The sequence below is a fragment of the Aspergillus homomorphus genome, assembly GCF_003184865.1.
Source record: "Aspergillus homomorphus CBS 101889 unplaced genomic scaffold BO97scaffold_1, whole genome shotgun sequence".
Lineage (NCBI taxonomy): Eukaryota > Fungi > Ascomycota > Eurotiomycetes > Eurotiales > Aspergillaceae > Aspergillus > Aspergillus homomorphus.
In genome coordinates, this window is record NW_020291887.1 from 12,890 (window position 1) to 27,303 (window position 14,414).

The window sequence follows — 14,414 nt, forward strand, 5'->3', positions numbered from 1 at the left end:
CCGGACACTTTGGAGCCCATGGAACTGAAGATAAGCGACTATACTGCACGATAGGATTCAAGTTTTGGTCGGTACGAGAACGAGCATCTGTCGATCTCTGTCTTCTCAGCACCGGTTGCTTGTACTCGCGGCGAGACCCCTCTGTCTCTACGTCTCTGTACGGAACATGATGGAAAGAAAGTCATTTCCGCTTAATCATCGCCATGTTCCCAATGCGAGAAGCTGAGCCCTACTTCTGCATCTGTGATTCATGGTTCACGGATAAAAAATCGATCGGCTGTGCTGCTTTCCGTCTCCCGGGTCTGGACTTTCCATCGCTCACCCAGCAAACGGTCCGACGGATCCGCTTATGATGGGTCGGTTGTGCAGCTTTCCGCCTTCCGGGCCCATATTGTGATATCATCTAGCAACGACTTGCTTTTCCGGGACCCATAGTCCATCCTTCCAGGATGCTGATGTCAAACGGTTTCTTACGACTGGCCACTATCGCCCCGGCCAGAGCAGATTGGCCTGCCCTGAGCTCTGCGATTATAGGTTCGGCTAGGATTCAGGGGAGATCCCGAACGTCCTCAGAATATTAAGTTTGGTTCCGCTTTTCTTGTAAGGCATATACTGTCAGATTAATGCATTCTGTGATTTGAAAAGTATAAGGGCAATTGAGCCTGACTGCTTATCTCGTCCTTTAATCCAGGTTCTGTTCCGCTCTACTGTTTGTCTCAATTTACTGCCGCATGTTGAAAATCATTCAGGCTCAACATGTCGAGAGAGAAAGAACCACTTGGGTCCGAGCTACATGCTGACGACCATGGAAGGGCTCTCTATGAATCACAATCACAATCATGGTCTTCCGCTCCTATGCCCGTATCTGCATCTGAACGAAGAGAGACCGATTCTTCTCACTCTCATTCGACCTCCTCCACGAGCTCCACTCTCGATGCCGAGATCGAACACCACCGACTCCCCACGAATATCCGCCGTGCATCACTGAACCCTAACGACGAGACCTATCTCACTCAACTTGCCAGCGCAGACCACAACATCTCTCGCGTTAGCACCCTCGCTAATATCTCTACGAACGACCCTGTGCTCAACCCGGACAGCAAAGATCTCGATCTATATAAATGGCTGCGAAAGATTGTACATCAGCTGAATGAGGGAGGGATTCCGCAGAAGAAAGCCGCCATCTACTTTGAGAACCTCCGTGTTTCAGGCTCTGGGTCGGCACTGCAGCTTCAACAAACAGTGTCTGACCTACTTACGGCGCCTTTTAGACCTCGTGAGACTTTCAATCTTGGTTCCAAAACTCCCAAGCAGATTCTTCGAGGCTTTGATGGAGTGTTGGACAGTGGCGAGTTGCTCCTCGTGCTGGGCCGCCCTGGCTCAGGATGCAGTACATTTCTCAAGACGCTCTGTGGTGAGTTGAATGGGTTGGATCTAGATCCCGCATCAGTGATTCACTATAGCGGCATTCCCCAGAAAACAATGATCAAGGAATTCAAGGGTGAAGTACTATACAACCAGGAAGGAGACAAGCATTTCCCCCATCTTACCGTGGGGCAGACATTGGAATTCGCTGCATCTGTCCGAACCCCGTCAAAGCGTCTACAGGGCATGTCACGGAAAGAATATGCAAAGATGATGACGAAGGTAGTCATGGCTGTGTTTGGCCTGAGCCATACCTACAACACCAAGGTTGGAAGCGATCATATCCGGGGTGTGTCCGGCGGAGAGCGCAAGCGCGTCAGTATTGCAGAAATGGCTGTGTCAGGGGCCCCCATCGCTGCGTGGGATAACTCAACCCGCGGCCTTGACTCCGCCACCGCACTGAAGTTTGTGCAGTCATTACGATTGGCTGCAGATTTAGGATCATCGTCTCATGCGGTGGCTGCCTACCAAGCCAGTCAAGCTATATATGATCTGTTCGACAAGACTGTACTGCTCTACGAAGGACGCCAGATCTACTACGGATCGGCCAATAAAGCGAAAGCGTTCTTCGAACGTCAGGGATGGTTCTGTCCTCCACGCCAAACGACTGGCGATTTCCTGACCTCTGTTACCAATCCGGTCGAAAGACAGCCAATTGCTGGTATGGAGGCCCAAGTGCCGCGTACTCCGGATGAGTTTGAAGCATACTGGCGTCAATCGTCTGAGTATCAAGAGCTTCAAAAAGAAATGGCTGCTCATCAGCAACTTGTTGCTTCGCAGTCAAATGAAAAATTGCTGGAATTACAACAACAAAAGCGTCAAGAACAGGCTAACCACACGCGGGCTGCTTCACCTTATCTCCTCAGCATTCCCATGCAGATTAAACTTAACACCATTCGAGCCTATCAGCGAGTCTGGAATGAACGAACTTCGACACTAACAACTGTGATCGGAAACTGTGTGTTGGCTCTCATTATCGGTTCGGTCTTCTATGGCTCCCCTGCAACAACCTCAGGGTTTTTCGCCAAGGGCGCTGTGCTTTTCTATGCTGTGCTCCTTAACGCTCTCACGGCAATGACAGAAATCAACAGCTTGTACTCTCAGCGCCCGATTGTGGAGAAGCATGCATCTTTCGCTTTCTATCACCCAGCAACGGAAGCTATTGCAGGTGTTCTAAGCGATATACCGGTCAAGTTTCTGCTGGCAGTGGTCTTCAACATCATCTTATACTTCTTGAGTAACCTGCGCAGGGAGCCATCGCAGTTCTTCATATACTTCCTCATCAATTTCATTGTTATGTTTGTGATGAGTGCTGTATTCCGGACTATGGCGGCAATCACCAAAACCGTCTCACAAGCAATGACCTTGGCCGGTATCCTGATTCTTGCCTTAGTCATTTACACAGGATTCGTGGTTCCAGTGCCTAAAATGCATCCCTGGTTTGGTTGGATTCACTACCTCAATCCTATCTACTACGCGTTCGAGATCCTGGTTGCCAACGAGTTCCACGGACGGGAGTTTGCTTGTTCCCAATTCGTTCCCTCCTACCCCAATCTCCAAGGAGACTCTTTCGTGTGCTCAGCAACAGGCGCCGTGGCCGGTCGTCGGACTGTCAGCGGCGATGACTATATCTGGGCTTCGTACAGATATACTTACAGTCACGTATGGAGGAACTTCGGTATCCTCGTCGCATTCCTCATCGGTTTCTTAGCCATATATTTCCTCGCGACCGAGCTCAATTCGTCCGCCACCAGCACAGCTGAAGTTCTGCTGTTTCGTCGAGGGCACGAGCCTGCCTACCTCAAGCAGGGACAAAGTGCTAACGCCGATGAGGAGTCTGGCAAGCCCGCAGCGACTTCGGCGCATGACAATACCCAGGACAATGCGCGTGGCAAGCAAGAGAACGGCCTCTTCTCCATCCCACCTCAACAAGACGTTTTTACGTGGAACAACGTCGTCTACGATATTGAGATCAAGGGCGAACCACGTCGACTCCTAGATCATGTCGCCGGCTGGGTCAAGCCAGGGACATTGACTGCATTGATGGGAGTTAGTGGTGCTGGAAAAACTACTCTCCTTGATGTCTTGGCTCATCGCACTACGATGGGCGTTATCACCGGTGACATGTTTGTCAGTGGTCGCCCGTTGGACTCGAGTTTCCCCCGGAAGACTGGTTATGTGCAACAACAAGATTTGCACCTGGAAACTGCGACCGTTCGCGAGAGCTTGAGGTTTAGTGCCATGTTACGACAGCCAGACTCGGTACCGGTAGAGGAAAAGCATGCTTATGTTGAGGAGGTCATCAAGATGCTCAACATGGAGGACTTTGCCGAAGCTGTTGTTGGTGTTCTCGGCGAAGGTCTCAATGTTGAGCAACGCAAGCTGTTGACGATTGGGGTGGAGCTAGCGGCCAAACCGAAGCTCCTGTTGTTCTTGGACGAGCCAACCAGGTACGGTACACCCAAAACTTTTCTCCCTTGACACATATATCTGACAACCGATACAGTGGTCTCGACTCGCAGAGTTCTTGGGCTATTTGCAGCTTCCTTCGTAAATTGGCTGATGCCGGACAAGCAATCCTCTGCACTATCCATCAACCCAGCGCTATACTTTTCCAGCAGTTCGACCAACTATTGTTCCTTGCTCGTGGTGGGAAAACAGTGTACTTTGGACCGATCGGAAAGAATTCACGAACGCTTCTAGATTATTTCGAAGCCAATGGAGCCCCGCGCCCATGTGATGACGAGGAAAATCCCGCTGAGTATATGCTCGAAATTGTCAACGCTGTTAGCAACAAACACGGCGAGGACTGGTTCGACGTGTGGAAAAGAAGCAAGGAAGCGGCTGCGGTGCAAGAAGAGATCAACCGCATCCATGCAAGTCGTCAGGAACAGCCGGGAGGACAAGAAGACCCCCGGGAGCATGACGAATTCGCCATGCCGCTGATGAAACAATTGCCTATTGTGATGCGTCGAGTCTTCCAACAATACTGGCGCACGCCAATGTATATCGTCGCTAAGATGCTTCTTGGAATCTGCTCGGGCTTGTTCATTGGATTCTCCTTCTTCAAAGTGGACAGCTCCACACAGGGCCTCCAGGACGCCATTCTCTCGGTCTTCATGCTTTGCGCCATCTTCTCCTCCCTTGTCCAGCAGATCATTCCTATGTTCATTATCCAGCGTTCCCTGTACGAGGTGCGCGAGCGGCCTAGCAAGACCTACTCCTGGAAGGCGTTCATGTTTGCCAGCATCTTCGTCGAGATCCCCTATCAGATCTTCATGGGCATCCTGGTCTACGCCTGTTACTACTACGCCGTCGACGGCGTGCAGTCCTCGTCTCGCCAGGGCCTGATCCTCCTGTTCTGCATGCAGTTCTTCATCTACGCCAGCACCTTCGCAGACCTCTGCATCGCCGCCCTGCCCGACGCCGAGACCGCCGGCGCCATCGTCACCCTCCTCTTCTCCATGGCCCTCACCTTCAACGGCGTCATGCAGGCCCCCTCCGCCCTCCCGGGCTTCTGGATCTTCATGTACCGCGTCTCCCCGTTCACATACTGGGTTGGTGGAGTAACAGCCACCCAGCTGCACGGCCGCCCCGTTCAATGCAGCAGCACCGAGATGTCCATCTTTAATCCCCCGGCAGGCCAGACCTGCGGGAACTATCTGAGCGACTACCTCCAGACCGCGATCGGCTACCTCAACAACCCTAACGCCACCGCCAACTGCGAGTACTGCTCTATGTCCGTCGCCGATCAATATCTGGCCGGCGTTAATATCTCCTATAGCGAGCGGTGGCGCAACTTCGGCATCTTCTGGGCCTATATCGTGTTCGATATCGCTGCTGCGGTCCTCTTGTACTATGTTTTCCGGGTCAAGAAGTGGAGCTTGGCTTCCCTCAGGAAGGGAAAGAAGGATTGAGCTGAGTCGAGGTCTTCGTATAGAATCTTCTTTCTTTCTTTTCAATTCTCCTTCTAGCCTTTCTCTTCCTTTGCTTTCCCTTTTTCTAATTCACCCTTTCTATCCCTTTTCTACCTTTGTTTGCTGCAGCCTCCGGACGTTTGGTTTGCTCTCTTCCTATAATGACCCGGTGATCGCTTGAAGTGTTCTAGATATAGATTAGACTCACATCACGTCTGGATATATTCTTAATATGCTTAGAATACAAATGCACATATAACAATCTTGCTGCACCCTTTTAAAAACTGTTACCTGTTACCAAGATACACTACACTATGTTGAAGAGTATTCAGCATGGAACTGACATGATATTTCTGAAAGTCAACACCACAGGCCATTCAACACGATAGATCCTCCTCTCATCAAGTCATAGAAGACAAAAGGTGGTTCCCTCCTGCGAACACAAACCCGAAAGTAAATCGACCTTACTTGTTCTTCCTTTTTCTTGATTATTTAAATTCCGAAATCAACCATCCGAGTCCCCAGCGAGTCAGTGCCAGAGAAAACATGCACAAATAGTGGATAGATGATCAGCGTTAACAGTTATCAAGAACAGACAGACGTCAAGTCCGAGGTCGACCGAGCGAAAACGAGGCTCATCAACCAGACCTTAACACCCATTCTCATCGACAACCAGTTGCACACCATCATCGTCACAGTTATGGGACATCGAACAACTTCTCTGACGAATGCCTGGGCTCGTTGGTTTTCCCTCACGTATCAACGTGGGCAGAGCCATTGTCGAAGTATGGGAGGGCTTGGCCCTACCAGCCTCCACCACCGCCACTACCCCAGTTGTTGTTGTCCTCTTCGATGGGCGCGGGCGCGTCGTTGTCATCACCCCCGGCACCAGAGACCCAGGGCTCGGGCTCGCCTGAGTCGTTGTTATCGTGAGTTTTATCGAACGATTCTTCGGCTGGAGCGGTAGGGCAGCGTCTGATGGTATGGCCCACTTATTTAGGAAGGAGAGTTAGGAAGTGGTTCATTATCGTGAATAGAACATTAGAAGGAGAGAGACTTACTCTCACCGCAGTTGCGGCACTGGACTCGAGAGTAATCGCGCTTCTTGGTGCAGTCCCGGCTAAAGTGACCGACTGGGGTATAATATTAGCTAACGTGTACTGCGGAGATTATGAGGCGTACATGCCTTCATCACAGTTGCGGCAGGTAACAGTAGAAACATCCCGGGGTTTGTCACAGTCGCGCGCAATGTGGTCCTCGGATCTGCTACAATTAGCATACTTTTGACTCAAGGTAACGAGGAAAGAAGTGTTGCTGCTTACCCGCAGTTGCGACAGGTTCTAGGCTCGGGTTTCTGAGGACAATCTTTCGCGAAATGTCCGACTGGTACCTTAGATTAGCAGATGAATGGAGAGATCAGGGGCGTCGATTTACCTTCGTTGCAACGCTTGCATTCCACGCCCTCCGCTGAGCGTGGGTTAGGACAATCAGCAGCTTTGTGCTCAGAAGAACTTTGCAAATGTCAGTGTCTCGATTCTGTGAGTTCAATGATAGACGACATACCCGCAATTGCGACAGGCGAATTTGTCACGACGGGGCTCAGTGCAATCACGAGCACGGTGACCAAGAGCGCCGCAGTTGACGCATTTCACTTCAACCCGCTCGATCTCGACCCGTTCTTGCGTGCAGCCACGGGCAGTATGACCCATTTCTTTGACATATTAGAGATTATTCCTTGAGTCGGCAATGAACTTACCGCCACAGTTGCCGCACTTCGGGATCTGACGGTCATAGGGCAAGCCGGCATCCTCAAGACGTTCGTAGTTCTCTTCAACGCTAGATGGCCAACGCGCTCGGAGATGCGCGCGCTGCGGCTTAGGGCTGTAGAAAAATCCCACCACGTAAGTGCAGTTCAGCTTGCCTTGGAGGTTGATGAAGCTGATACAATCATTTGCTTCTCCCTCCTGTATCACTCAGTTAGATCTTCTAGGCTCCGTCCTGAAAGAGCAAAAGAAGGATATACAAACCAAAGCGATGATATAGAACTGGAGGTCCTCCTCACGCATTTTCTTCTCGATATCGACGAAAGTGGCCTCAGGAACCGCCTTCGAGTAGATCTTTATGGCCTATTTTGTGTCAGCTTGATGACGATGGCCAGTCATACGCGAAGATAACGGGCCGTGATGTAAGGGATTATCCTACTTTGCGGAAATCTTCAAGATCTCTCTCTTGGCTAGCCTTTCTCAGAAGCAGCCAAGCCTCCTCGGGCATCAAGTCAGCAACATCATTCAGGTCGAACTTGCGATTTTCCTTGCATTCAATGGCGCGATGACCTAAGGGTGTCAGTATATTCTGCTTGTGTATCTGACATAGGGGAATACTGCTGCGCCATACCTTCCATCTTGCAGTTTTTACAGACATCAGGAGGTCTTTCAGGACACTCGGCAGCAGGATGACCTTCCTGGTTGCAGATGCGACAGGTTCCCTTGAAGACACGCGGCTTGGTACAGTCGGCCTTCGAGTGACTATTTGTATCACGTTAGCCAGCCAGCAAAACAACACTCGGTATCTTTGGCTTACCCTTCCTCGCCACAGTTGAAGCAAGCCCCCATGGACTTGCGAGGCTCAGGACACATACGCGCGAAGTGATCATCGGCCCCACAGCTGTAAGACTTGTGGTTAGATACTATAAAGCGTCTGGGTTTTGTATTGTGAGCACGTACTTGCGGCATCTGTTGTCCTCCTGTCCTTCGGCAGCAGACGCAGGGCCATAGTCATCGCCTCCATGAGGAGCAGAATCGAAATCCCCGGGTCGGGCATTCTCATCGTTTCCGTAGCCTGACGCATGGTTAATAGCGCTTTGAGTTGAGCTTCAGTGATGTTGGTGAGCTCGAAGACGAGCTCATCTCGAGATCTGCGGGTGGGAAAGCTCTCATTCTCGAGAAGGATCACGAACCAGTGTCACGCCCCTCGTCGTTCCAATCCGTAGTAGTATTCCAGCCAGACATCTTTTCTATGCAGTCGAGCTGCTAACAGGCAAGGAGGAACTGCAAAATACTTACATCATTAGTCTTTAGAGGTAAGAACAGACTCTGTCTTGATGAAGGGGGAGCTATGTGGGGTGAGACCTGATGTCAGAAGGGAGCCTTGAGTCTCCAACAGAGAAGAACAGATTCTGGAGAGTGCAATGGAAGAGCCTCTCATGAATTTGCTTTTTATCTGGGTCTCTGTAGATGAAATCCACTCACCTGTGGTACTGGCCCCAAGATCGTTGGGAAGTGGGAAGTGTTTGGGAAACACACGGGTGATGGAGATGAAATCCACGCTTAGCAAACAGAAATTTAGATGATAGACAATGAGGACAGAGAAATGAAGAAAACGAAGGAGAAGAGGGAAAGACGGGGGGAAAGGAGAGGTGATGGAAGAAGAGGGGAGGGAGAGAGAGACACGAGAGTGGGAACACAGACAAACGAACCATAAACAACACGGCCAGAGATTCCCTGCTGTCACCATACACTTTTGTACGTGACCCCACCTGGAGCTCATCTCTCTTCACTGCATGCCTAACTGCTCGCTTCCTTACGTGTTCGAATTCTAGACGTAGATTGTGATCAAGGGCCTTTATTGCTGGTCTTGTAGCTCGTCATATTAGACATGTTCCACTGACCATGCTTTACCCACACCCCATCTTTCGTAGACCATATTCAATAATGATAAAAACTTGAAAATAGAACAATAATGCGTCGCTTCTTTGCAAAACCGAGCAAGTTTCAACACAGTTGATGCAAGAAATGAATAATCCCACTACACAAGCGAGCTCACTTCGAGGGACGGAAATTGTCAAATATCTGCTCGACTTGCGACCTGAGCTTCGCGCAATTCTCACAGTCTCCTGGGGTGGTTTCCTTCGCGCCTGCTCTCTCAGTTTTGACTTGAAGAAGCTCGGCCTTTAGATCGTCCACCTGCTCCCTCAGCCCGTCCATGTCCACCTTATATTGACATTCCTTCGTCAGGTTTTCCATAGTCAAACCTCTGAGCTCTTTCTCAACTTCATCGAGCTTGCTCTTCTGCTCGACTAATTTCTGCTGCAATTCCATGTATTCGTTGATGATAGTCTGCAGAGACTGCATGCCTTCCGGTAGCTTGGGCAGGGTGAGTGCCTCAACGGCTGCTGGCGTGCTATCTTTTATAGCCTTGGTGACATTTTTCTCGGCAGCTTGAGTCTGGTGATGAGACAGCAGAACATTTAGCACGCTAGATCCTGGTCTAGATAATGATTGCAGGATGCTGACCTTCATGTATGAGTTCTCTTCCACAAACAACTGATTCGATGTCTCATCATCAGAAGAATCGCTGTTATCCTCGTCACTATGATGATCACTGCCTGCTTTAGAGAGGCTCTCATACTCGAACCCACAAACGGTCCTCTGCTTTTTGGTCTCGATTTGGATTTCTGGACTGTATGATTTAGTAGGGGGACGTTTGCTGCCCTTGCTGGGCGCCATGTTGCAGTCTGCTTGGGCTCCCTAGAGGTAGCGATTACTTTTAGTACTACGAAGACAGCCCGGGTAAAGTGGTGTAGCTGGGAAATACCATCTGTTTTGATGCAGCTCTTTCTCCTCGGCAAAATATCTTCTTTGATGGTTAGCAGGAACTCTTGCTATGATAAACCATTGCGGATGCGTTACAAAATAAGCCCCACGGACTGAGGCGAGGGTCCGGTCAGGAAAGTGTCGCTATGAAACGCGTCAGTGAATGGTTTCTGGAGTCATGGATGACATTCCAAACTGTACCTTGTGAAATTCAGCCCAGGACAAGTCGCTGTCTAGCTTCCTTTGCTCTACCAGGCGACGCTTTTCCGCCGCGGACCACGGACGGGGTTGGGGCTTCTTGGTAGAACTTGGGGACTGCATCCGGAAGATTCACAATGCTTGAATTTCAAACTTGCGTATGGAGTGAAACAGTTCGAGGGTAAGATAGGAGTAGCTCGTGGCTACGCGTGAAGAGTGGATCGGGCTGGGGACCATCCACTTCACACTATGTGGTTGTCAGGGAATGAATGGTGACAGGTGGGTGGGTAGGATGTAGACACATAGGAGGTTTTTGCGTCAGCGGGACTCTTTGTAGGTGCTGGTAGACAGAGATAAGAATGAGGCAGTGAGTGAACAGTCCAGCCAGCAAGTTTTGGGTTGTCTTGTGGTATGGAATATTTGTTGATCCACGCAGGCACACAATCCATATACCTTATATTGGTTGACAAGTATCAGCCTTGAACTTAAGGGAATCTCTGGGATAGCTTGAGAGTATACGAAGATCCAAGGCTTCTCACATGTAATCTGCAAGATGCCTATCAGAGCGCGTGACAACAAATGAGCCAACTCTGGATGTCAAATTGACGTAGAAGCCAAAGGTGACCCGTAGCCTGATACAAACTTGACTCTCTGTAAGTGCCTTGTGTCTGTCTTACACATTCTCACATGTGTCATAGAAACATACGACATCCGTATATGCTTATCATCCTAGGATGGTTATGCGAAGACAACTTGCCAGATATAAAATCAAGTCCAGTCGACAAGTAGAGATGTAAATCATATTCGGATCATATCCTCACTTTCAACTTCATATAAATCAATCAAGTACATCTAACAGAAAGAGATCTAGTTTCTTACGTCTGGAGTTGCTCATATTGCTCTCCCTCAGATGTCGGAGAAATGAAGTGATTTGTGGCAATATACGCGCAATTCGAGAGATTGACGAGTACAAGAGCAGAGAACACTCTAACAGCAACAGTCTACAGACTCTTCGGGTCTTCTTTTGATAAGCATGCCTCCTTATATAGACTAAGCTATATGTGCAAGCGAAAGCTTTGGTATGGGTCAGTTCATTTACAGCTGAATAATTCTGGAAAGTGTAACCGAAGTGATTCGAAATTTCAGCATGCAGAGACATCATAAAGCAATTTTTCTGATGATGTGACTATAGCAATATAGTCTAGCCCCAAAGTAATAGTAAGGTTTCAATTTCCCATTATCTGCTCATACTTAGATCAAGCCTCAACTCAAGCAGACGGTTTTGATCACTTCTGGCAGTGGCGCGGACATGCCGTAGCTGCAATCATCCAGCCAGACAACACTCTAAGAAGTTTACTTGCGGACATATGGCGCAAGAAGCCGATCCTGGGAGTTCTACTATGAAACGCACCGCTGCTCAAGCCGATGTAAAGGCTACAGCAGCTGGTATCAACCATATTTTGAATTGACTATCGAAACTTGCTACACTCTGATCTGCGGATTGAGAATTGCATACACGTCGAGACCAGTAACAATGGAATGCAAAAAGACAGACGAAAATCATACCCAGTATGAAACGCGCCAAATTACTTGAAGAGCCTGCCCAGCAGTCCTCCCGCAAGGTTACTCACGATGCCCCCAGAAAGCGCGCTGTTAGCGAAAGTAGACGCCTGGCTGAAGCGATCACAGCGGGAGAAAGCGAGCGTGTTCGTGATAGTCAAGACCAAAGCGATGGCTACAGCGAGTCAGTCAGTAATTAGACCTTGGACGCTGGAAACGAAGGGTTGCACACTTACCAACCAGACTCAACCAGATCACGCTGCTCAAGCGAACGATAGCCAGTACGGCCAGACCAACCCACAGCGCAGGTGTCACGTACAAGCTGAGCCAGAAGAACCGTTTGTCTGTCGCGGCAATCGTACGGGTGGTGGGATCCGAGGATTCGAAGACCCAGTGGGAGTCGCCGCTCGAGGTGTTGACCTCGTTCCACCAACGCAGTCCAACAAGTCGGCGTCCGGCGATGTTTTTGAGGTAGTAGAAATCCGCGGAGAGGAGGAGGAGCGTAAGGATGAAAACCAAGACACTATGCGAATGAGATCAGTCAGATAAGCTCGGACAATTGTTTGCATGCTCCACCAAAGGGAAGATATCCCGGGTGCAGGTGAGATTCTATTGCAGGGCTGACTTGAAGCCTAGCAGAAACAGAGACAATCAAAACATACAAGTTCTTGATGAAGAGGACGCCGAAGAGGTACATCAAAAGGGCGCTAATGCGGAAGCCCAGGAAGAACAACAAGGTGATCGGATGGGCGCTCAGGCGCCAGTTCAGATCTCCCTGCTGCGGTTGTAGGGGTTGTTGTTCCATGATGGCCGAGGTGGAGACTCCAGAGTCAAGCAGCTCTTCAGATACTCAGAGGGGGGAGACAAGGCAAGTAGGTTGGACAACAGTCAAGCTGTTTGACACGCAACATGAAGCAGGAATGCGTTGATGCGTTGATGCAGCGTGTCTCCATTTCCGGGCGGTGGAGACTGGCAGAATGCGGAGCCACCGCCGGCTATATAAACGGTTGTTATTCTTTTTCCTGCCAGACTTACGTGTAACTGTTTGCGCTTGATTGAAATTCCGTTACAATGGCAGTAGAAGCCAACTCTTCTCCAGCTCATTCCTAATCACATGTGAGGATGCTGGAAAAACGCTGGCAGAGGACAGATGCTCTTGACGGTGAACCGTGCATGACCGATCCACCCTGATGGGATGAGGTCATTGGACTGATAGTTCCTGACGGCGGGAGAAGCCTTTATGCGCCGCGACCAGCAACCCGAGGATGTCCATCAGTCTAGGCTCACCTCCTCCTTACATCTCTCTCTCATCCACCAGAAGGAAAATACACTGCTCAGTCTAACTCAATCATAGCAAGAAGACTCGAGCAAGCTCCGACACCGTGGCAATGGCAGCCCGCAACACGCTCCGTCGAGCTCTTCTCTACAGTATGTCTCGATCTGGCACTTATCGCTGACCCCCGGGCCACACAAGCTCTCCCCGCATTTTCCCTCCATCCACGCCCCGAAGCTGCCCACACCAGCACAGTCCACCCCAACACCAAACACAACACTGACGCTTATCCAATGTAATTAAAAAATAGTCCCCGGGTCCTCGCAACGCTTCATTGACAAATCCCGCACCCTAACCGCCGACTGCGTGGCCTATGACCTCGAAGACAGCGTGACTCCGCACAAGAAAGCGGAAGCCCGCACACTGGTGCGGAGGGCCCTCGACCAGCCGACACCAGAGGGCATCCGCGAGCGAGCGGTGCGCATCAACTCGGTCGACAGCGGTCTTGCCCTAGGCGATCTCACCGAAGTAGTCAGTCACCTCCGCATCGCCTACATCCATCCATCATTATCTACACCCGCAAACCCAAACTAACCCCAACTCAAAACAAAAAGCTGCAATCCCCGAACCTGACCACAATCGTAATCCCCAAGGTCAACAGCGCCTCGGACCTAACCTTCGTAACGGACGTAATCAACCACACGATATCGCAGCAACCGCACCAACTCCCCCGGACCCCAATCTCGCTGCTCGCGCTGATCGAATCCGCGAAATCCCTCACAAACCTGACCCAGATCTGCGGCGCCACGCCATTACTGCAGGGCCTGATCTTCGCGGCGGAGGACTTCGCGCTGGACCTCAGCCTGACGCGCACCCCGTCACTGACGGAGTTCCTGTTCGCGCGGTCCATGATCGCGACGGCGGCGCGGGCGGCCGAACTCCCCTCCACGATCGATCTGGTGTGCACGGCCTACAAGTCGAGTAGTAGTGGTAAGGGTGGGAGCGATGGGTCGTCATCGTCGCCTCCGGCGGTTCTGGAGGAGGAGTGTCGGGATGGTCGGCGATTGGGGTTCAATGGGAAGCAATGTATCCATCCGTCTCAGGTGGAGACAGCGCAGCGGATCTTCGGGCCCGATCCTGAGGAGGTGCAGTGGGCGGTGAGGGTGTGTATCGCCGATGAGAAGGCTGCTAGGGCCGGACGCGGGGCGTGGACGCTGGATGGGAAGATGATTGATGTGCCGGTTGCGGAGAAGGCGAGGGCCGTGGTCAAGAAGGCTGAGGCCTGTGGGTTTAATGTGCGGGAGTTGAGGGAGAAGTGGAAGGGTCAGGAGCCTGAGTGAATTGGTCCGCTTCGAAAAGCCGGATCATATCTGCGGAGAACCCATCACGAGATTGAGGAGCGTTGTTACTCAGTTAGATGCATCTATGTATGCTTAAAAGGTATATACA

General features: G+C 50.7%; 4 protein-coding genes across 4 annotated transcripts; 2 read left to right on the plus strand and 2 right to left on the minus strand.

Annotated features, from left to right (window-relative positions):
• Window positions 1–637: 637 nt before the first annotated feature.
• Window positions 638–5,595, plus strand: BO97DRAFT_358678 (putative ABC multidrug transporter). Its single transcript, XM_025692275.1, has 2 exons — window positions 638–3,875; window positions 3,932–5,595. Exons 1-2 carry the CDS (start codon window positions 757–759, stop codon window positions 5,340–5,342), a joined length of 4,530 nt encoding a protein of 1,509 aa, XP_025556298.1. The 5' UTR covers window positions 638–756; the 3' UTR covers window positions 5,343–5,595.
• A 3,565-nt stretch (window positions 5,596–9,160) lies between these two features.
• Window positions 9,161–9,847, minus strand: BO97DRAFT_409625 (uncharacterized protein; the record flags this gene model as incomplete). The annotated part of the gene is made up of 2 exons (XM_025696102.1): window positions 9,161–9,565; window positions 9,635–9,847. 2 exons carry the CDS (start codon window positions 9,845–9,847, stop codon window positions 9,161–9,163), a joined length of 618 nt encoding a protein of 205 aa, XP_025556299.1.
• Window positions 9,848–11,599: 1,752 nt separating this feature from the next.
• On the minus strand, window positions 11,600–12,590 carry BO97DRAFT_358680 (DUF846 domain-containing protein). The gene is made up of 3 exons (XM_025692276.1): window positions 12,355–12,590; window positions 11,929–12,215; window positions 11,600–11,867 (listed from the first exon to the last, which is right to left on the minus strand). Exons 1-3 carry the CDS (start codon window positions 12,495–12,497, stop codon window positions 11,719–11,721), a joined length of 579 nt encoding a protein of 192 aa, XP_025556300.1. The 5' UTR covers window positions 12,498–12,590; the 3' UTR covers window positions 11,600–11,718.
• Window positions 12,591–12,741: 151 nt separating this feature from the next.
• Window positions 12,742–14,382, plus strand: BO97DRAFT_380276 (HpcH/HpaI aldolase/citrate lyase family protein). The gene is made up of 3 exons (XM_025693197.1): window positions 12,742–13,120; window positions 13,276–13,496; window positions 13,580–14,382. The coding sequence occupies exons 1-3, from the start codon at window positions 13,081–13,083 to the stop codon at window positions 14,303–14,305; spliced, it is 987 nt and encodes a 328-aa protein (XP_025556301.1). The 5' UTR covers window positions 12,742–13,080; the 3' UTR covers window positions 14,306–14,382.
• The last annotated feature ends 32 nt before the right edge of the window (window positions 14,383–14,414 follow it).

Coding starts and splice junctions, on each gene's coding strand:
- BO97DRAFT_358680 (XM_025692276.1), bottom strand. CDS start 12,497: ATGGAACAACAACCCCTACAACCGCAGCAGGGAGATCTGAACTGGCGC. Junction 12,216..12,354: donor GTCCTCTTCATCAAGAACTT/GTATGTTTTGAT, acceptor TCATTCGCATAG/TGTCTTGGTTTTCATCCTTA. Junction 11,868..11,928: donor GATCTGGTTGAGTCTGGTTG/GTAAGTGTGCAA, acceptor GACTCGCTGTAG/CCATCGCTTTGGTCTTGACT.
- BO97DRAFT_358678 (XM_025692275.1), top strand. CDS start 757: ATGTCGAGAGAGAAAGAACCACTTGGGTCCGAGCTACATGCTGACGAC. Junction 3,876..3,931: donor TTCTTGGACGAGCCAACCAG/GTACGGTACACC, acceptor CAACCGATACAG/TGGTCTCGACTCGCAGAGTT.
- BO97DRAFT_380276 (XM_025693197.1), top strand. CDS start 13,081: ATGGCAGCCCGCAACACGCTCCGTCGAGCTCTTCTCTACA. Junction 13,121..13,275: donor CCGTCGAGCTCTTCTCTACA/GTATGTCTCGAT, acceptor ATTAAAAAATAG/TCCCCGGGTCCTCGCAACGC. Junction 13,497..13,579: donor TAGGCGATCTCACCGAAGTA/GTCAGTCACCTC, acceptor CAAAACAAAAAG/CTGCAATCCCCGAACCTGAC.